The sequence below is a fragment of the Mesoplodon densirostris genome, chromosome 1 (assembly GCF_025265405.1).
Source record: "Mesoplodon densirostris isolate mMesDen1 chromosome 1, mMesDen1 primary haplotype, whole genome shotgun sequence".
Lineage (NCBI taxonomy): Eukaryota > Metazoa > Chordata > Mammalia > Artiodactyla > Ziphiidae > Mesoplodon > Mesoplodon densirostris.
In genome coordinates, this window is record NC_082661.1 from 39,044,077 (window position 1) to 39,066,483 (window position 22,407).

The 22,407-nt window shown below is 38.6% G+C and overlaps 1 protein-coding gene across 1 annotated transcript; it reads right to left on the reverse strand.

Moving 5' to 3' along the window:
- Window positions 1–4,118: 4,118 nt before the first annotated feature.
- On the reverse strand, window positions 4,119–20,750 carry LIPN (lipase family member N). Its single transcript, XM_060116538.1, has 9 exons — window positions 20,643–20,750; window positions 19,247–19,364; window positions 16,624–16,822; window positions 14,867–14,976; window positions 11,632–11,768; window positions 9,704–9,850; window positions 8,183–8,254; window positions 7,578–7,649; window positions 4,119–4,352 (listed from the first exon to the last, which is right to left on the reverse strand). The coding sequence occupies exons 1-9, from the start codon at window positions 20,748–20,750 to the stop codon at window positions 4,119–4,121; spliced, it is 1,197 nt and encodes a 398-aa protein (XP_059972521.1).
- Between the last annotated feature and the right edge of the window lie 1,657 nt (window positions 20,751–22,407).

Genomic DNA, 22,407 nt, shown 5'->3' on the forward strand with positions numbered 1-22,407 from the left:
GTTTTCATTTTGGATTTCTGGATTTTCTGAGTTTTAAGACAGTTTTTCTCTACTCCAAGGTTATACAAATATAGTTTATATTCTTTTCAATATTTCTACAATATTTTTCATTTAGAACTCTGGACCATTTGAAATTTATTTTTTAGTGTGGGTAGGTATTGAATCTGAGTTAATTTTTTTCTAAGTAGTTATTTAATTTTACCAGTATCACTTACTATATAGAATTTTCTGATTCCACTGCTATGAAATCCACCTTTACACTTTCATCTTATATTACAAAATCCTGAAGCCTCTGAGCTTACAAGATTTTCCTAGAGCAATTCTTCTCAGCTGGGAGTGATTTCATCTCCCAGGGGAGTGTGGAGACATTTCTGGATGTCATCACTACAGGAATGTTACTGGCATCTAGTGTTAGAGGACAGGGATGCTGCTAAGCATCCTACAATGCACAGGATGGACTGCAAAACAAAGAATTTCCCAACCCTAAATGTCAGTAATGCTGAGGTTGAGAAATTTTGGCCTAGAGTTATCACAGTATATGAATATAAATATGAAAAAAATTCTACTTAGAAAAGGTATGTGAACATATTTTTAAAATCATTATTTAAAATTATTGCTTTTTTTTAATCCATTGACAAATCTTCTTAGAGTTTTTTTTTTTTTTTTTTTTTTTTTTTTTTTTTTTGGCTGTGTTGTGTCTTCGTTGTTGCATGGGCTTTCTCTAGTTGTGGTGACCGGGGGCTACTCTTCATTGCAGTGTGCGGGCTTCTCACTGCGGTGGCTTCTCTTGTTGTGGAGCACGGGCTCTAGGCGTGAGGGCTTCAGTAGTTGTGGCTCGCGGGCTTAGTTGCTCCGCGGCATGTGGGATCTTCCCAGTCCAGGGATTGAACTCGTGTCCCCTGCATTGAGGGGCGGATTCTTAACCACTGCGCCACCAGGGAAGTCCCTTAGAGTTGTTTTGCATGCGAGCTTGTTTTCATGATGTAGTACCTGTCTGTTTTGCAGTTGAGAAAAAAATGTGACCTCTCCTCATTGTGTTTTCTACATGATGCTCCCTAGTCTCATAACTAAAATATTTTATGCTCACCAACTGTAGAACACAGTGTTTTATCCTCTGGATGACAAATACATATATCAACTGTGTGTTCATTTCAAAGCACTGGATTTTACTGGACCAGGTGGGGAAGAAGTTTTCAGACTTGATTTTACCTCTTATATGCAAGAAAATCAGACTGAGAATCATCTGATTGATGATGCTGATTTCAGTTCCCACCCTAAACCAACTGAAGCGGGGTCTCTACTTATATTGTCACCCTTTGAGATTTTGAAATTTTTGATGTAAGCAGTAGAGAAATGGCTGGAATTATTTTAGTCCAGGGGCACTTGAAAGATGAATCAGGCTTGGGTGGATCCAAATTTAAGGTCTGGGGTCAGACAGAGAGTAGCATGAAGCACTACAGATCCTTATGAAGGGAGAGGGGAACTAAACCATAGAAAGGGTCATGCAAAGACACTAAAGTGGCAGGCACTGGAATTTCTCTGGCTGCTGGGGTGTGGATGTACTTGGTGTTCAACTCTGCTTTCATCTGCCCTGATTTTTAAAGTAATCACATTTATAGGAATAAAGCACAATGAGATTAACAAACACCTAACAGATCATCTAGTTTATTTCACAGATAAAATAGGCCCAGAAGAGGGAAGCAACTTTCCCAAATGTGTAAGACCTGCTTCAGCATGATGGAAGCTAAGGAAAGCAAGCGGCATGGGGACTAAAAACAGAGAAGTCTCGAGAGGAAACAGGATATATAAAGGCCCCTTCTATCACTCAGCATAAAGTCCTCATGTTTCATTGATGTTATTGAATATGACAGGATTTCCTTCTTTTTGAAAGCTGAATAAAATTCCATTGTGAGATATCTATATCTACATTTATATCTATGTCTATGTCTATATCTATATCTATATTTATATCTATCTATCAATCACATTTTTTAATCCTTTCATCTGTCGATGGACATTTAGTTTGCTTCTCTACATTGGCTATTGTGAATAGTGCTGCATTGAACATGAGAGTACTGATACCTCTTTGATATCCTGATTTCATTTCTTCTGGATAAATACCCAGAAGTGGGATTGCTGGATTATAAAGTAGTTCTATTTTTAACTTTCTGAGGAACCTCCATACTGCTTTCTATAGAGACTGCACCATTTTGTATTCCCATTAACAATGTACAAGGGTTCCAATTTCTCCACTTCTTTGTCAACACTAGTTGTCTTTTGTTTTAATGATAATAGCCACCCTAACAGCTATGATTTGCGATTTCATGTCAACCAACAAAGTTAAAAAATATTTTCATCCAAAATTAAAATTCTACATGCTCTTTGAACCAGAATTACTGGTTTGAAAATAATTTATCCTGTAGATATAAATGATATTTGTATAAAGTATAAACTGATGTTTGTACAATATTTTCTACAACACTGTGTGTAATTACAAAAAATCCTAATTCATCTTAATCTCTGTTAATGATGAATTTCCATGTAACCTTTAATAGTGTTCCATATGAACTGATGGGGAATGATCTCCAAGATATACTAAGCGATCAAAGCAAGACATGGAAAAGTATGAATAGTATGGTACATATAGGAGAAAAAACGAAATGGTTATCTGTGGATCCATTAGAATATGCATGGCATAGTCTGTAGAAGGATACACAAAATATTGGTAAGAGTTATGTGTCTTTGAAGTGGAGAGTGTATGACAAGAGTTGGGAGAAAGAGGAAGACTTACTTTTTATTGTATTCCCTATTTTTGTCTTTTGAATTTTATGCCTATATATGGTAGAATGGAGTATCTTCCCCAATTCTGCACTCCTGTATAATAGCATTATATATCCGCACTCTCTGCCATGTGGTTTGCAGCTTCCCACTGCAGGTGAAGCAGACTATTCTACCCAACTGAGGTAAGGCTTGGTCATGTGATCTGAATTAGCCAAAGGCATGTGAACAAGCAGAAGTTCAAATGTGCTAGCGTGATCTAGCTAGCCCTTCTGTGCTCTTGACATCTGTCATGCAAAGAACATAACCCTGAGAGCTGCTAGTTCCAGAATGAAGAGAAGATGTGGAGCAGACCTGGACCCAACCCACAGCTTTGAGCCAAGCCCAGGTGATTTCAGTGTAAAATAGAGCCACACCAGCCAGACTGTGGACTTGTGAGCATAAAAAAATTAATGTTTGCTGTTGTAAGCCACTGAGTTGTTTATTACAAAGCATTGTTGTAGCAGTAGCTGAATAAGACAAATCCCATAGGAGGTCTCTTAACTGACCCCCACTTAACCAGATTCTTGTATTAACCAATGCCTTCTTTTCTCTCTGTAAACATATCAACTGATGTCCAATGCCTCTTAAATGTTCATAACTAGTAGGCTAATCTAGTACAGCCACATCCTTCCACTCCTTCCAGTTGAGTCATATGCTTACTAAGAGTTAGTTTTCCCCCTAGCTTGTAACAGTAAAACAAACTCCTGGAATACTTAAATTTGGTTAGTTTTCATTCAGCTATTTTTTCATGCTTGATGTGGGTGAGGCTTATTTCATAGCTTGTCTATAGATGACCATATGACTATTGCCCTAATTATGATTTCAAGAAAGCCACAAGATCACAACCACACAAAACATATTGCCAAATGACTCCCTTGACAAGGTTTTTCTAGGCCAGCACTCCTATGTTTATATTCAATCCTTTGAAAAAGGGGATGGGGAATGAGTATCATTTGCATGAAACCACTATATATATTTGAAATAAGAAAGAGAAAGGCCTCTTTTAACTCCTCCCTGAAGTGTACAGTTAGCAGAGAAGAGTTTACTAGGGCTTAGATGAAAAAATGGACCTAGCCCTGACTGAGGGGAAGATTCTAAGATTTCAGATGTGGACATTTCCTAGAGAAAGAGCAGCACAGTAGAAATAATTCCTAGCTGGGATGCCGTGATAAGGGAACACCTCAGTGACAGCAACAAGGTGAAGGATGCTGGAGTAAACCTCACTGCTGATAGTATTTTCCCCAAAGCCTCTTATGGGCTTGGAAGCAACTTTTAACTGAAGAGTAGATGTATTGCAGTCAGGGAAATGACTTCATCAAATCTATGATTTTGCTGTATACCCGTTGAGCAGCATCGAGGCCCCAGATGAAATCAAAGTGGTTCCAATCTGGCAATAGGTTGAAGTAATGGAGACTCTTGATTTGGGGGAGTATCCTGGTTACATCCTGGGGTGTTACAAGGACATCACTTCCACCAGCCCAAATAGCAGTAGGCACTTTCATGGCAGTCAGGTCATATAGTGGGGGATGACTCTATGGAAGAGAGAGAAAGTGCATTCATGAGAGGAAGCTCCCCAGAGCAAAAACTGACTTCAAATAAATAGAGACTACTGAATATTTACTATGACCACAGGAAGGAAGCATGCAATGGGCTCTATATTCAAGGAGTGTGAAGGAACAAGGCAAGATGGCTAAATAAACTTTTGTAAACAAAGTAGGGTATATTAAATGCTATAAAACATTCCCCAAATGCAATCAATGGAAGTGAAGACAAAGAAGAAATTATTTCCAACTGGGGCTTCATATAAAGAGCAGTCATTTGAAATGACTCTTGAGGAATGGTTGGATTTTACAGACAAGGATGAAGGTGGCAGGGCTTTCCAGCAGGCAGGAATAGCATGTATGCCATGGTCAGGAACGGCAAGCTGTCCAGTGTACCCAGAAAAGAAAATATGTAAGGGAATACTGTAGGGTATAAGATTGGAGACAGTCAAGGTCTAAATGAAAGGCTGAAGCAGCTGGGCATCTTTCAGAAGTTTTGGAGACAAGGCAAGGTCATTTCTCAGAGCTCTGTCTTAGCATGATTGCATAGGCATCAGTTTGTGGGATGACTTGAAGAAGAAATAGGTTGGAAATGGGTCCTGAAAAAAATCTAGACAAGCAGTTTGGATGATCCACATAAAGGGGTAACTGAAGCTATAGGGATGGCTAAATTCTCCAAAGACAAAGGGGAGAGAGATTTGAAGAATTTTGGAGGAATTCTGACAATTTGAGAGCAGTGGGGGACAGAGAATAGCCAGTCAGAGGGCAAAGGGAGCAATCAAAAAGGGAAGGAAAAAAATCAGAGATTGTTATATTATGTAAGTCCCAATCAGGGGGGTGAGTTGCAAGGAGACTGTGGTAACTAACACAAGATATAGGTGAGAATAGGCAATTATATTTGGCAATTAAAAGCCACAAGCAACTTTAAATAGAGTAGCTATAATAAGAAGATGAAGACCCAAACTACATTTTCCAGGGTTCAGGAGTGAGTGGAGAAGTGGAGATACTTCTCCACTTCCCTTTTAAATATTAAAAAATGTTGATAAAAACAGAGTGATGGAAGGATGACTTGATAGAATTGATGGGTTAAGGGAAGGTTTTTTCTTTGTTTTTCATAAGGGATAGGAGTTCATTTAAGATAATAAGAGAAGCCAGTAAGAAGATATGAGAAGAGATGGGGTCGAGGGCACAAGATCAGGATAACTTGCATAATAAGAGGACCTTCATTTTCTGAGAGTGAAAGGAAGGAAAGAATCAAGAAGACAGAGATTTTTTTTTTTTTTTTTTTCGGTATGCGGGCCTCTCACTGTTGTGGCCTCCCCCGTCGCGGAGCACAGGCTCCGGACGCGCAGGCTCCGGACGCGCAGGCTCAGCGGCCATGGCTCACGGGCCCAGCCGCTCCGCGGCATATGGGATCCTCCCAGACCGGGGCACGAACCCGTATCCCCTGCATCGGCAGGCGGACTCTCAACCACTTGCGCCACCAGGGAGGCCCAAGAAGACAGAGATTTTAAGGTGGATTAGAGGGAAGTTAAAAAATTTCATTCATGCAACAAATAAGTATTAAGGGGCCAGTAAGTTCCAGGTGCTCTGCCAGGTGAGACAATACTGGTGAACAAAAGAGAAGGAAATTCCTACTGTCATGAGGCTTACATGGGTTAATCCTCTTATTCTTAAAAAAACATAGAGTGGACACAGAGATTGTGCTGGGAACTTAAGGAGAGGACAAACTGTTGATACTTCTGAATGTAATGAAAATTGACTTCCAATGATCTAAAATTACAAACAAATAAAACAGGATTGGCCTGGAGTAGGGTAGGACCAGCTAGCTAACTGTGTGTAAATTCTGAGGACATTTACACTCTCAATACTTGTCATCATGTTGTACACTTCAATCTTAAATATTTTGGGGTCAGTTTTACCTCAATAAAGCTGAACTTGACAATAATGGTCTTACGTGTGTGTGTGTGTGTTTTGTTTTATTTTCTTGTAAATGTAAACAATATATAACTATAACATGTTCATTACAATAATGAAAAAAGACAAATGTATGTAAAATCCAAAATGAGAGCCTCCTTTTCTCTTTCATGTCCGTCCACTTCACTCTTCCTTTCTTCCCCTTTTTGAAAGTTATCACTTTAACATTTGCTGTTTATTTATTTTCTGGCCTTTTTCTAAGCATTTGCAAATATATGCATTTGTAAATATACATTGTCTGAGAAGCAGGAAAAAACCTTTGCGGGTAATAAAAATATTCAATATCTTGCTTGTGATGTGGCTATATGAATGAATATATTTTTCAAAACTCACTGAGTTAGACACATAAAATCAGTGAATTTTACTGTATGTAAATCATACCTTAAGCTGATTAAAAATAATAATAAAATTATATATAGCTCTCATTGTCTTAAGGGCTAGTAGAATCGTTTCTCTAATAATTCAATCCATTACTGAGAAATTGACTGGTCTGATTGACTGGTTTGATGTTCAGAAACAATTTCATCAATCTATGTTTGCACTAATAGCCTTAAATATGTCAGTCTGGGAAAACATCAGAAAAATGTGCTTAGTTCATACTGAGAAGCCCAGCCCCTGACTTAGAAAAAGGAAGGTGGCAACAGGATTGATTAAAAGTATAGGAAGGCTAAATGAGTCTACAAATTTTGGTGCATAAAGTTAGAGGGAAAAAGTTGCCTTAAGATTCAACACTTCATGGGTGGAAAATTCTCTTAACTTTTACGTGTAATCCTAATTTTCTTCTGTTGGTATCAAGAAGTGTGTGTTCATTTACTCTGTCAATTTTTATAGATTTTTATGAAACAGTTTTCATTATTATGCAGCCATTAAAAATAATGTTTAAAAAACCCCCTCAGTAACATTGGTTATGTTTTGCTATGACTATAAATAAAAAAGCAAGATTGAAAGTTGTGGAAAAGAGTGAAGTTGAGATTGGAATAAATATAATAAAATATTGATACATCTACTATAGTTATCTCTGGGTGGAGGGATTATAAATGACTTAACTCCCTTAGTATATAATTCTTTTATTTCTAGATTTTCTGAAATGAATACATATTAAAACTAGACTTTAAAAAAATATCTCTATCAACCAATGTGAATGAGACCAATTGCCAGCTAGGATTCTTTTTACTCTCAAATAATTTTTCATTGTAAGTTTTCAAAGCCACCCTTCTGGGGTCACTCTGAATAGCTTACCTGATTGTAATGATGCATGTTCTCAGCTTCACTTCCCCAGTCATAAGCTCTGAATTCATCAGATCGGTAAAGCTGAATTAAATGTTTTACAAAAAAGTAATATTCACAGTAAGAATCATGATTGTTAACAGCAAATCTTAGGAAAGCTCTGTATGCTGGGAAGAAAATAGGGCTTCGGGATGAGCAGAAAGATATAAATAAATTTTATCAGTATGAAAAACAAGGTCGACAGAAAGTGACGCAATCATCTCCTTGGTTTGAAGGAAAAGCTAGTGGAAAACCAAGCCTCATTAGGGGGAAATCAAATCTCAGGTATTTCTCTCTCTGGGGAAGGCTCAGTTCTGAGTATATCCCAGTTTACCTTTTGTTTCAGCTCAGGGCCTATTTTACAAGCTCTGATTTAAGATGGGGTTCATTTATGTCACCTACTTGGTCTGCCCCATCCCTTGTTCTTTCTCTTAAAATCCAGGGAAATCAAACCATAAAGATGGTGACAAGGGCAAAAAGGAAGCCAGCTGCTAAGTTTCTTAGAACAGACATGCTAACTCTGTCCTTTCGTATATAAAGAAAATTAAGGGAATCGTTTTCCATGACAAAGACCCTACCTGTTTTATATGCAGAATGTTCTGTATTGACGATCCAGTGGGAGCATGGGACATATATACATCCATTCGGCTCTGAAGGAAAAAGGACACGTATTACAGCATTAACCACCCAATGAAAAAACTATGCCTTTCAGAAGTAGATCATAATTATGCTAAGAACTAATAAACAAATATTGAGGTTTTGAAAATGGCAAGGAAGAATTATCTAGATAATTACAAATTCATGTCAGGCACTTGAATGTGGGTGAACCATGGGCTGACTGGTGGCATGGGCTGCTTGAGAGCAAACCTGCATCAGCTCTGAAGCTGTAGGATAATTTGCTTATTTTGAAGCAGAAGCAACAATGGACATCATGGAGCAAAGCAACCAAGAAAGGTACTCTGTGCAAGTGTGTGTGTGTGGGGGGGGGGCTGGGGGTGTGTGTGTGCACAGATGTGATGATCACAGATCAATAGATCAAAAATCCTGGAGTTCAGGACCTAACTTTGTTAATGATAAGCTTTGTGACTTTGGGCAAGTTATTTATCATCTCTGAGTTTTTGTATATTCATCTATTAAATGGACATGTTAAAAATCATACTACAGTTTGCTGTGCTCTTGTAAGGATAAAATAAAATACCGCAAAAAAAAGCTAAAAATCAATCACTTCCATGCATACTGTACTTCAGTCTTCATAAATATAATAGAGATGAAAACTGTAGACATGAAATAGTACTGATAATTGTATGTCTGAGAATATAATGGAACAAATCAAGGAAACTACTAAAAATTTTTACTTTTGAAGAAGCAGGCTTTGAACAATTGTTCCTCAAGGTTTTTGGTCTAACACAACTTATCCTCTTAAAGAATGGGGGTAGGGTGGCTGGCCGAGAAAAGCTATTTTGGAACTAGCTTCACTGTAACAGTCTCACTGGCTGCCATTTGGAATATGACAGAGATAACTACTCAACCACACTGGTCTGTAGTCTGAACTCCTCGTCCTCCTTGAATTCTCAGTAACAGGAAACAAGGAGTTGATGAAACAGGACTTCTGCTCTTTCATTGGAAAGGGATTACACTCCTTTCCATTCTGTCTTGTATGTTCCAAGTTAAATGATGAATTTTATTTGAGGTTAAATTCAGCCAACAAGTGAAGGCATACATGGAATAAATTTAATGCTTGTATGTACTTCTTTTCTAGGATCTTATTTTATTTTTTAATGCACTGTGTTGTACTGAAATAAAATCAAGTTGACTGTAGTAAGTGGTAGCTGATTGTGAACATGTGAAACCACTACCTACTGTGGAACAACTATTTTCTTAAATTTGACCAGGTATGAAAGGATGAAGCTGCCTATTGTCTTCCTCAGTCTTCACATTCATGGTCCATTGAATATCTAATCTTCTATGCATAGCAAATCTCTGCCCTTAAGTTTAGAATACCACATTAATTTATGTAATATAATAGATACATCAAAATGAATCAAAGAAAAGCTGGAATTTCTAAAAGCATCGAATGGCCCCAGAATCATTATACATACCATGTTCACATTTTTCATGTTGAATCCGGCCCATAAAGACATAAATTCAATACACATCACCCGTAATATTTTATTGTTGCAGATTTTGGTAGAAGGTGACTTCCCTATTTTATCTTCTAGAAAGAAACCTTTGGTACCAAAAATCCTCTGTAAAAATAAAAAATAATTATTCTTTCAAGGACCATTTTCAGACTTCTTGACATTCCCTTCATCCCAGAAATGAGAATTCTCAGGGCTCTACTTATATTTTTATATTTATTTTCTGTTTTGGTCAAGGAGACCAAGTCATTCAGGAAAAGTTACTATTTATGAATCGGTCTCCACCCAGCTAATATCATCAAACATAATTTACAAGGAGACTGCAGTAAGGACCCTCAACCTCAAGTTAGCTAATTTCTCCATGGTGAAGCTCCCCCACATTCTGTCCAATCAACAATCACCTATATTTCTCATTAAATGGCAAGAAAGGTAGAGCAGTTTCTCCTTAAGGTCAAATATTGCCTTGAATAGGAAGGAAAAGCAGGGTTTTCCCCTATTACCCGTGTACACATCACCTTTCTGGTAGTGTTCCAGAGTAGCCAGCTTTTATGCTGAAAGGTAGAGGATGGAGTACAGAAGGGAGGGTGCCACTGGACAGAAAAAAAACTGATGTCTTGGGAGGCAGCATAGTTAAAACTTCTAGGACTTTTGGAAGAGCAAGCTTGGGTGGGCATCTCTGATGGGAGGACTGGAGCTTCTAGGGGCAACGGATATTATGAACTGGTGGGTGGGCCAGAGAATGGGACTTAAAGTGGCGGGAAGTTTGACAGTAGAGGATAAGAAACTGAGATAAGTCAGGGACAATATGTGCCTCAGACCCGACCTATGTAGGCAAAGCCACACATATGCAAACCTGGTGTATTTAGACATAGATGTGTCTATCTCTGAATTTAATTCAACTAATTTGTCTGCTCGACTCTGCCCAAATGCAGTAAACATCCAAAACTAACTGATGTCAGCACACTTTAAAATAGAACTATCAACGACAAAAAAGGGAAGTTACATCACTTGAGCTTATGAAACAATACCAAAAAACTACTATCAAACCAATCATTAGGCCTCATGGAAGTTCTTCCTTGTGTTAGCTCACAAATACTTTTTTTCCCATTTCTACCTCTTCACCTCAAACCAGGACCTCATTTTATATATGAATTATTGTGATACCCTAATTGGTCTCCTTGACTTCATTTTGCCCAAAATTTATTCTATCCTTCTCTCCAAATTTGAGGGGCAATCTTGATAAAATACTATGTTCATTGTTGCAATGACCTTTTTAGAGAAACAAAAAGCAAACAGAAAAAGACTTTCAAAGAATAAAATCCCAAACTCACAATTGACCATCAAACTACTTTTCCAACAATTGGAAAATAACCAATAAATACTTGAATGAATAATTCAGCTGTAAGACATTTACGCTTTGGAATCTTAGCTTTAGTAAATTACAGCAAGCTGCCATATGGGAAGGGTTATATTATTCAGGCTTTTCTAACATCAAAGTCAGGGATATCAGTGATCACATGTAACTTGGAAAATGTCTTCCATTTGGGCACTGTGAATTCATTGACATGCCCAGGGGAATAAGAATGGAAAAAGGAAACTTGTGAGTAGATCTTAAACTGACACGGCAGTCAGCTCAGTTAGAAATTCTGATTTATACTCAGGTCTGTTAATAACTGAGTATAGTGAATTGCATATGGGAGCTGTAGACATTGTGGCATAGACAAACACACACAAGGACACATACACTCCAAGCACATGATCCCAGAGTCTGGTTTCTACAGATTTCATCTAAATGTCCTACTTTTGTTTCATAATAGATTTTAAAACAATAAGGATCTATCATCCAAAAGGAGATCCTCATATACTTTTTGGCAAAAGGAAGAGCCTACCTTGACTGAGGAACTTGGAAGTAGGAAAAAACTGGTAAAAATGCCCGTGGGGTATTTGAATGAGACCACAGGACCCAAGGCAAAATTCATTTTGATTCTTTGTGCCAGTTCAGGCATGGTGGCAAAGGCTGCAAACCCTGAGAGAACAGGAGACAAGACAATCTTGTAAAAATTAGGAGTATTTAGGTAATGTTTCTACTAACAAAAGTGGGACTCTGCTTTGTCATTTTTATCCTTTTACTGTACTGATCTTGGAGATGAATTGGGAAACTCTTCTAAGTTATCCTGCAGAGTTAATCTGCCTTCAGCCCTCTCTGCTCTCAAGTCTCCATTTTTCTCTTATTCTGGACAATTTAACTGGGTTGGCGAAAGTGACGGATAAGGCGCTGAAGCAACTCCTGCCAAGTAAACTGGGGACACCTTCACTTCCCAAGCGTGGGGTAAGTGCTGGCAATATTGTCACTTTACCACCAACTCTGAGATGTCAGAGTGAGTCACAGAGCCTCTAGAAATAATCAGTTCGTGGGAGGTGAATCAATCAGCTCTCTCTGCACTATCGTGCAGTTATTCCACAGTTTTTCTTTCTCACAGTTGATGAGATTTCATTGCTCTCAGTGCTTCATTGGATGCTTACCAAAACCTCTGGAATCTTCCCTGCATCCAAAAGGGAACGGGCTTTCCCTCAGTCCACCGTGGTCCCAGTAGGGACCATATGTCTCCATTTGCTCTGATTGTTCAGTAATAGCATTGCATCCATACCTAGCACTATGAGGATGAGGGTGGGGATCAGCCTCACACAGGAAAGGCTATGTGGAGTATCTCCATGTTTTGGTTCCCCGAGGTACTTTCCTGGGCCCCCCTCCACTGTGTGTGTGTGTGTGTGTGTGTGTGTGTGTGTGTGTGTGTGTGTGTGTGTGTGTGTGTGTGTGTGTGTGTGTGTGTGTACGCAGCCATAGCAGGGTTTTTTTTTCTTCTGAACTTCTTGTTGAAATATTGAAACTGTCTTAGCCAGAAAAGGAACTGGCTGAGTAATTGATACAAAGACTGAAACAGGCATAAGGCATAATTGTTCCCCCAGAAGATGTCTAGAAATGTGTGGAGGTGAGGTTTTTTTTTGCGGTACGCGGGCCTTTCACTGTTGTGGCCTCTCCCGTTGCGGAGCACAGGCTCCGGACGCGCAGGCTCAGCGGCCATGGCTCACGGGCCCAGCCGCTCCGCGGCACGTGGGATCTTCGTGGACTGGGGCACGAACCCGTATCCCCAGCATCGGTAGGCGGACTCTCAACCAGTGCGCCACCAGGGAAGCCCTCAGCTGCTGTTTACACAGGGTAATTTACCCAGATAATGAGCAATATTCCTTTTATTTACCTTCTGTTTTCTTATGCATACAGATGAAAAGTGTTCATCCTTTTAATTTCAGTATCAAAGGGTAACATTCTGACAACATGTTTGTTATTAAAAGTCTGGTGCATAACCTTCTGGGCTTTTATACATGCACATACACACACATATCATTAACTTTTTTTTTTTTTTTTTTTGTGGTACGCGGGCCTCTCACTGTTGTGGCCTCTCCCATTGCGGAGCACAGGCTCCGGACGCGCAGGCTCAGTGGCCATGACTCACGGGCCCAGCCGCTCCGCGGCATGTGGGATCTTCCCAGACCGGGGCACGAACCCGTGTCCCCTGCATCGGCAGGCGGGCTCTCAACCATTGCGCCACCAGGGAAGCCCTGGAGGTGAGTTTTTGATGGTCATACTGACTGGGGAGCCCAACTGTTATTTAAGGGGCTAAGACCTGACTTGTTAAATGTCCTATAAAGAGTGGGTCCTTCGCATATAAAAATTTCTCTGCTCAAAAGGCACATAGTGCTCACTGAAAAATTTCATGCCCTAAATGCAACGCAGAGCCCTGATGATGCAATTTACTGTCTTCTCTGCTCATCAGATATGAGAGCATATCTAAGTCCTCTCCACTTTTCTAGACGCCACTCCAGTTGTCCTTCTCCCTGCAGTTTCTCCACAGCGCCCAAGCACCCCGTCGGTGAAGGCAAAGTGACCTGGTTTGAATGTATGTGCCACCTCTTATGTATTAAGAGCCCTTGAAGGAGCCACTTAATTCCTTTGAACTTCTGTTTCCTTTTCTATGAGATGGAAATAATAATGGTAGGATTGTTCTGAAGCTTAGACAGAGAGATTGTAGGAAAGGTCCTGAACAGAGGACCCTAAACATAGTAAAAGCTCCTAAGTGTTAGCTATTAGGGTGTAATTATTTTCCTGTTAGTGACAGTTTTTTGGGGGATGGGGTTGGGTCCCCTTATTAGTTCTTTGATCCTCTTTTAGTGTATTCGTTCTCATGCTCACTGCCTAGTCTAAATTTGCAAACTGCCTATCAGTACAAAGCACTGGTAAACACCTATTTGCTCTTGATGATAATGGTGATAATAAGACTACTGTAGGAATATTTATTGTCTCTTGCACAGTTTCACCCAAACTAAAATACTGCATTTTCATATAACCCAGTCTCTTAAAACTGAAAACTTTAGTGGAAGATTACTAACAAATTTATATTTTTAATAGTATGGGTTCCTTTAAATTTTTATGTGGAGCTAGACTATTGATTTCTTTAAAAAAAATCTAGGAACCACACACACAAAGTACATTTCCTGGGCTTTAAAAAAAATCTATATAGTGCTTACAATTAATTGCTACTCCATAAATATTAAATCATACACTAAATGGATAAGCCCAGTTGATTGATTGTAGTAAGCTTTTGTGGTGTGATTCACAAACAAAATGCTACCATATCTTTTCAATTTGTTCAAATATGAGTATAAGCCCCTCTTTTTTATTTTTTAAAATTCCATGTGGGTTGTGAGGAAGGTATGATTGATGCATAGTTAACGTTCTTCAAGGATATTTCATGGCATTTGGCTTTACTTTTTCAGCTTGGAAGTGATCTAGAGACTTACTCTTTGGAAATACCTGTTTGGATTTTGAGCACACATTATTCCTGGGAAATTATATCACCATTACAAATGTGTTGCAGTGACCAGAAATCGATGAAAGGCTCGTCCTACATACTCACAGTCTCTGGAATTCAGGTTCACAGACACTTAGGGCACTAGGGTTATGTGCCCAATACAGGACAGAGAATTAAGGACACCGTAAATGTAAAACAGTTACTCTGTTCCAATTCAAAGGTGAATTTTGCATGGCTCTGACCCTTGTAAACATACCTATTGTAGTACCAAGTGAATGTCCAATGAAATACAACTTCTCTTGACCAGTTTTGTTTACAATGAAGTCTATTATTCCTGGGAGATCATATTTGGCCATTTCATCAAAGCTGAAAAATAAAACAGGGACTTATAAATATTCCCAACTAAGTTCAAAACTCAGAGCACTTGCTTGTTTATTTTTTACACACAGAATTCTGTGCTGTCCACTTACATGGTTTGTATTTCTTTATTTATTCAGTTACATACAGGTTATTGTAGCCTTTCGTAGCTGCACTTATATGTGTTACTTTCTAATAACAGGAATGATTTTGAGACTTGTGTAAACTACATTATCTGAAGTTTAATCTTGTCATTCTTCCTTTTCGTTCCCTTCTCTTGCATTTCTTTTGCTGTCCTTTCCCTACCTGGTTTGCATGCCTCTACTTCAGTCTCCCCCAGGGAACTTCAAGGCTCTTAGGGCCACTTAATACCCAGCTTTGGAAACAGAACTGGTTGTAAATCATGATTCTACCATGTACTAGCTGAGTAACTTTTCATAAGTTACTTAAATGCTCTGAGCTTAAGTTCCCTTATCTGTGAAATGAACATGATAATGCTATATGGCAGGGCTGCTATAGGGGTTGGATAGTATTAAAGGAATGACTCTGGCTGCTATTAGACACTCAGTCAGATGTTGCTATTATTAATATTTCTGTCCATATAGAGATATAGTCAATATATACGAAAATCCTATAGTACCAGTTCAACCAACATTAATACAAGAGAACAAAAAAGGCCTAAATAACATATAGTAGAATTAGGTACCTCAGGAACTAAGGGTCTGCTTATTAGAAGAACATGAGAGGAAATATAGATTGGTACTCTCCAGTATAAGAGAATGGTTGTGATACCTTATAGTAAATAAGCTCCAAGCTCCCAGCCAAGGACCAACCACACAAAATATTTCCCAATGCTTGCCCTGGGGCAAAAGGTCTGACCCTAACAATTTCATCTATTCTTTCTTTCCTTCCAACTTGTCAGTGGGTACTGAGTATTTCATTAATATGGTTTTGCTCTAGCAGCAGGCTTTAAACCAACAGGGAGTTTAAGCCTGAGAAAGGATGTCCACTGTTGGCATCAGCCTGTCCTTTGGTGACAGCAGAAAACACTTTCATTAAAAGAAGCAGTCAGCATATCAAAAGATTCTTTTCTATTGCCTATTAAAGTTTTAAAGATCTCATGTTAGAGTTTTCCTGAAAATGGTATTCTATACATTCTCAACCACAGTTTCTGTAGGTAAAATATGGTACTGATACACATCTTCTTTGCAAAACTGATTGGCTGTCCAAGAGAAAAAACTTGTAATAGCATCACTAGGATAAACATAAGCTTCATGAGGGCAGAGACTTTGTTCACTCTTGAATGTTCAGGGCCTAGAACAGTGCATAGGGTAGGCACTCAATAAACATTGGTTGAATGAGTGCATACTTTGGTCACAGGACTTTCCTAAGCTGTCCCTTGGGACATACTTATAATGTATAGTATTGGATGGAATTGTATGTTAAAATGACCCTGTTGAAATGATATGATTCGCTTGTGGGAGAATCAATAGAAATCAGAGCTTCTTGCTATTTATTTCCTTCGAGATGTTAATAGAAATTACAAGGAGCTGTGTGACTCCAAGTACCATACATTATTGTTAATACCACCCACACTATTATATTTAAAGGACTTGTCTCAAATTGCCTTCATGAACTTTCATAGATATAGTTTACCTAAAGGCCCAGAATTCCTCTTCATTCACTGAGAGTGTTTTGTGTCTCCTTGACCAAGTGTTGCCCCGACTGTTTCCCATCCATACATCGTAACCTGCATCTGCTAGAAGGAATCCAAGGCTGCCATTGGCGTAATTCTCAAGCCAGGAGGCACTGTCTGCAAACAGCGCATGCTGCAAGTATACAACTGGCTGGGCACCTGGAAGGAGGGAGGAAGGAAGAGAGAGAAATTTATAATAAATAGAGCATCTCAGGAACATGATAGAAACACACACACACACACACACACACTCACACTGGGAAAAGCAAAAACCAAAAACAGCATTCACTTTTCCCCTTGTCATTAGTGTAGAGTGTTGTAATCACATAACAAGTTTTTTGAGCATATACTTTGTACCTGGTGTTATGCTGATTGGTTGACATGCATGAGCTTATTAAATTCTTACAATAACTCTATAAAGTAGCTCCTACTTTGAGGATACTCATTTTATACATGTGTAGACTTAAGGTTGTTAAGCAACTTTCCTAAGGGGTCATTCAGCTAATAAGGTACATGGGTAGGACTCAAGCCCAGTTCTGTTTCATGCCAAAGTGTGTGCTTGTAACTGCTCTGCACTGTGTATTCACTTTTACATTTATTCACTATGTATTCGCTTTTACATATCTCCCGGGTTTGACTTACAGAGACATGAAGATGATCACGTTTGATGGAGTCTTATGCCTTTTCCAGGAGGAGGGGGAGGTGAGCATAACTGGACAATGACTATTTCCTCACCAAACTTCCAGTCAAACCCCCAGCCTCTGCCCACTGAAAAGTATTTGAAAACTATAGCAGTAAAATCAGCTCAACGCCCTCCTGTGAACTCTCAAGTTTCTGAGGAAGAGAACCAGGATGGAAGATTCTATAACTTAGTAGTTAAGAGCACAGGCTCTGGAGTCAGGCTTTCTGGGTTTGAATTCTGGTTCTGTCATTTGCCATTTGTGTGACTTCAAGGCTATTACATAACCTGTTTTACCTCAGTTTCATGATCTGTAAAATGGTAACTATTAATAGTGCCAACTTCATAGGGTTTCTGGGAGGTTTAATTGATTTAATTCATTTAAAGCATTTAGAAAGATACACCTAATAAATGTCTTTTAACTCCAAATCTTCCCCAAATTCTCCCTCCTTAAGTAAAGCCTTTCTTGTAAAAGTTTTCTCCTTTTATGTTTCATAACACCTCCATACCCGTGCCTAGTATTGCAAAATTTAGCAAAAACCAAAACAAAGATAAACAAAATGACCCAGGATGCCCTGTTAAATTTGAATTTCAGATTAACAATGAATAATTTTTTCATATAAGTACATCATAAAGTGAGATTTACATGAAAAACATCTGCTGTTTATCAGAAATTCAACTTTAACTGGGCATCTCATATTTTAGATAGTAATCTTACCCATGTCCCACTCTCAGTTTTTTTTTTTTTTTTTTAAGAAGATGTTGGGGATAGGAGTTAATTAATAATTAATTAATTTTTTTTTGCTGTGTTGTTGGGTCTTCGTTTCTGTGCGAGGGCTGCTCTAGTTGTGGCAAGCGGGGGGCCACTCTTCATCGCGGTGTGTGGGCCTCTCACTATCGCGGCCTCTCTTGTTGCGGAGCACAGGCTCCAGACGCGCAGGCTCAGTAGTTGTGGCTCATGGGCCTAGTTGCTCCGCGGCATGTGGGATCCTCCCAGACCAGGGCTCGAACCCGTGTCCCCTGCATTGGCAGGCAGATTCTCAACCACTGTGCCACCAGGGAAGCCCCCCACTCGCAGTTTTTATTGTGAAACTCTTGAATTCTTGAACTACATGATTTTAGCTGCCTCTGAATGTGGATGGGAGATAAGATGATTCATGGTAAATGATCTCATTTACCATGAATCATCTCATGGTAAATGATTTGGTAGATAAAAGCCACTGGGCCTTTGCAGATATTTTGCTTGCTCTTCTCTCTCCCTCCTCAGGGGCTTTACAGTTATATTTCCCCTTTTAAAGAGTGTAATTCATCTGCTTTAGCATGGCTCGTTCCTCATTCTAGAATGGAGCCTTAGTAATCCCATGCTCTTTCATTGCATGAACTGTCTGTTCCTTAGGTCAAAGTATACATGAATGTTAAAGTTTTCCTTCCTGGAAAAAGTTTCACAAATGCCACTGTCTTTTAATTGGGTTTTTTTTTATCCTGCAGAGGGAGGCCTGTTGATTCTAGAGGGGGCAGGAGAGACTCTTTTGGGATACCGCGCAGCCAGCTTCATACAACCCAGCCAATCTCTTTCCAACAGTGAGGAAATCCACTATTCGGAATACAGCAATTTTCCACATGAGAAATCAGTAATGAGCTAACAAGATGTAGGCTCCACCTCTGCATTTACTCCCTAAGAAGAAAGCCTGGTGGCAGTCAAGAAGATCAGTCTTGCTCTTTGTAATTTTAGGTTCTTGCCTGTCTTCAGAGAATTGGAAAATAATGAGACTTCCTGTTAACAATGTAAAGACTAATCCAAAATTCAAACCAATTTTGATAAATCAGTCACTGTCTTAATGAACAGCCAGCAATAAACTTTAGTCATATGCAATTCTCCTTCTCAGGAGAGACACATCTTCTACCTGTGCTCCTAGTGTCTCTTCGTCCATGGGGAATTCTGTTGACACTAAGTATGTACCCATCTTGAGTGGTGACTTCGTACTCCTCACTGGGGTAGCCATTGTAGGTGATGATTTCACTCTGCCCAGTAAAAATATGAGCATTAGCTAAACATCTTCTCTAAAGGTTATCAAAAGGAACTAGAAAAAAGCAACTAGTGTGTGTTTTTGGGGGTAAATTATCTGAAATCTGTAGCCCCAGGTAACTGTAAAATTAATTTACTACATAAAGTCTTGATAAAAAAATAAGTAGACTATTAGAAAATGTCTGCTAGTAGTACATTTTTTGGGGGGTTGGAGATAATATCTAGCATTGACCCACTCTTCTGACAAAACTATATTCTCAAGTCATTTGTCTTTTTTTTAAACTATACATATATATATTTGATTGAAGTATAGTTGATTTACAAAGTTGTGTTAGTTTCTGGTGTATAGCAAAGTAATTCAGTTATATATATATATATATATATATATATACACATATATACGTATTATATATATTCTTTTTCATATTCTTTTCCATTATGGTTTATTACAGGATATTGAATATAGTTCCCTGCGCTAGACAATAGAACCTTGTTGTTTATCCATTCTATATGTAATAGTTTGCATCTGCTAGTCTCAAACCGTCCCCTGCCCCAACCCCCAGCAACCACAAGTCTGTTCTCTATGTCTGTGAGTTTGTTTCTGTTTTGTAGATAAGTTCATTTGTGTCATATTTTAGATTCCACATATAAGTGACATCATATGGTATTTGTCTTTCTCTTTCTGACTTACTTCACTTAGTATGATAATCTCTATGTCCATCAATGTAGCTGCAAATGGCATTATTTTATTCTTTTTTATGGCTGAGTAAAATTCCATTTTGTGTGTGTGTGTGTGTGTGTGTGTGTGTGTATACCACATTTTTTTAACTTCTTATTTTATATTGGAGTATAGTTGATTAACAATGTTGTGTTAGTTTTAGGTATAGGGCAAAGTGATTAAGTTATACATATATATGTGTCAATTGTCTTTTGAGACCCCTCTTGGTTTAAAGATAATAAAACCATAGTCCAGTAGAGGACAGTCATATATATCATACAGAGGGCTTAAAATAGATATTCTTAATATTCTTAAAAATGTAAATTCAAAAGAGGACGTTATCTATAAAAAATATAATTCTGCTTTATATTGCTAGAAAGTATTACTTATTCAGCCAAAAAAGAAGATCTACCTAGCTTAACTCTTGGAGAAATGTTAAAAATCACCCATGTTTTATGTTTTCTTATCAGAGATTTTTCTGCCATACAGGAAGTTAATATCTCACAATCAATTAATCTGCTTTACTTGATGGTCTTTGGAATTTTCCATCACTTACAATATTCATCCACACTTCAGGATTTGCTTCTTTCTCCAAATTAAAGAATCTGCCAGCATTTAAAGTTCCACAAATCAAATAGGTTGTTGTTAAAAACAGCCACATCATGCGAATGCCTGGCATAAAACAATTAATAACCACAGATTAATGTTATATGTCAAAGTTGATTAACGAAATTAAAACAGTCCCTTAATGAAAACTTGACTAACTTCCTGAGAAAGCTGAGACAGTGTGGAAGGGAGTAAATACAGTGAGCTAACTCCGAGCACTATTAATCTATTTTTTTCACATAGAAATTTCCCTGACATAGTCCACTTCCAGAAATGAAATGAATTCAATCTAGTATGAAGGCTTATTTTTTGTTTTATTTTAATCCAAGCTTTTCAGTTAATTTAAATCTTTGCTTACCTGTGAGTTGCCAGAACACATAAAGATTCAGAGGACAAGTTTCCATACCATGGCAAAGCTAAAAGTGGAGTTATCCTCGGTCTCATCCAGCAGCCCTCCAAAAAAACAAGAGCAATGAAAAATGAAGCTTCAAACAAACAGACTTATGATCAGTTTTAAGTGATGTGATTACTCTTCTTGTGGACACCCAAAGGCAAATTTTGCACATTTAAATGTGCAGTGTCTCTTCCTTGGCACGGTTTAAAAGCATGTCTCCTCAAACCAGCCTGACCATAATCGCAAGGCAGATTACTCATCATAGGGGAGTTGCAGTCCAATGGCCTGAGTTTGAAGTCCAGCCTCACCATGAACAAGATTTCTGACCTTGGGTAAGTTATTCAGTGGCTTTGTCTCCTGGTTTTCTCGCTGGTAGCATTAGGATAATAATGTAACTTACCTTATAGGGCTGTAGGGAGGATTAAGTGACACACAAAGCACTAAGCCCAGTGTGAGCTTTCACTATTTTTTAAAAATCTAAGAACGAACAAGAGAATAACATCAGAGAGGCTTTACTGTAACAAATTAATGACAGACTTCTAGAAATTCAGAATTTACTTTTGAAGTTAAATAGCTTTCCATAAATTTGCTATCTGGATGAAGACGATTTTACTTTTGTAAATGTTATAGAATTAAAAACATTTAGAAACTAATAACTATTGAGGGCTTAGCTTGTGTCAGACACTGTTCTAAATGCTTCACATTGTGTTATTTAAACCTCAGAGAAACGCCATAAAGCAGCTACTGTTATCATCCTCGTTTTGTCAATGAAATTAACAAAGGCTTAGAGAGATGAAAGATCTGCCCAAGGTTACAGAACAGAGAGGTGACAGAACTAGGACAGGAACAAAGGCAGCCCCAGCGCAGAGCCCTTACACCTGGCTACCACTCCCAACCTGTCTCCCGATTGTGATACATTTTGAGCTTACCTCGTTAGGTGAGCTTCCCTTGTTCCCGAGGACTCTTCGTGATGAAGAACTTCTGAACTTTTGCATGCGACAAAATGAAGAATGAGATACGATTGCAGTTAGAAACTAGAGAAATGAGAGACAGGAAGCCCATGGAAATGAAGAAACCCTGGACAGTGACACACGCCCAGGGACAAATAACCAGTTTGACCGAATCCTCCACGTTTCCACTGAGCGAGCGTCTGTCACCGTTGGGAGGGTTCAGCCACATTTTCAAAACAAGGTGTCAAAACTGGAAGTATGTACTCAGTATCCTAAGACAAAATCAGAGTTAACAATATCAACCTTCTCAACACCAGAGTTCATTCTGAAAGTCAACTGGAGCAATGTTTGTGAAACTACTGATGTCAACC

Excerpts from the sequence above, each read along its gene's own strand:
- LIPN (XM_060116538.1), bottom strand. The coding sequence starts at position 20,750 with ATGATGTGGCTGTTTTTAACAACAACCTATTTGATTTGTGGAACTTTA. Across the intron at positions 16,823-19,246 it reads AAGAGACACTAGGAGCACAG|GTGCCCAGCCAGTTGTATAC; the intron begins GTAGAAGATGTG and ends CCCTCCTTCCAG. Across the intron at positions 14,977-16,623 it reads GAGGAATTCTGGGCCTTTAG|CTTTGATGAAATGGCCAAAT; the intron begins GTAAACTATATC and ends TTTATTTTTCAG.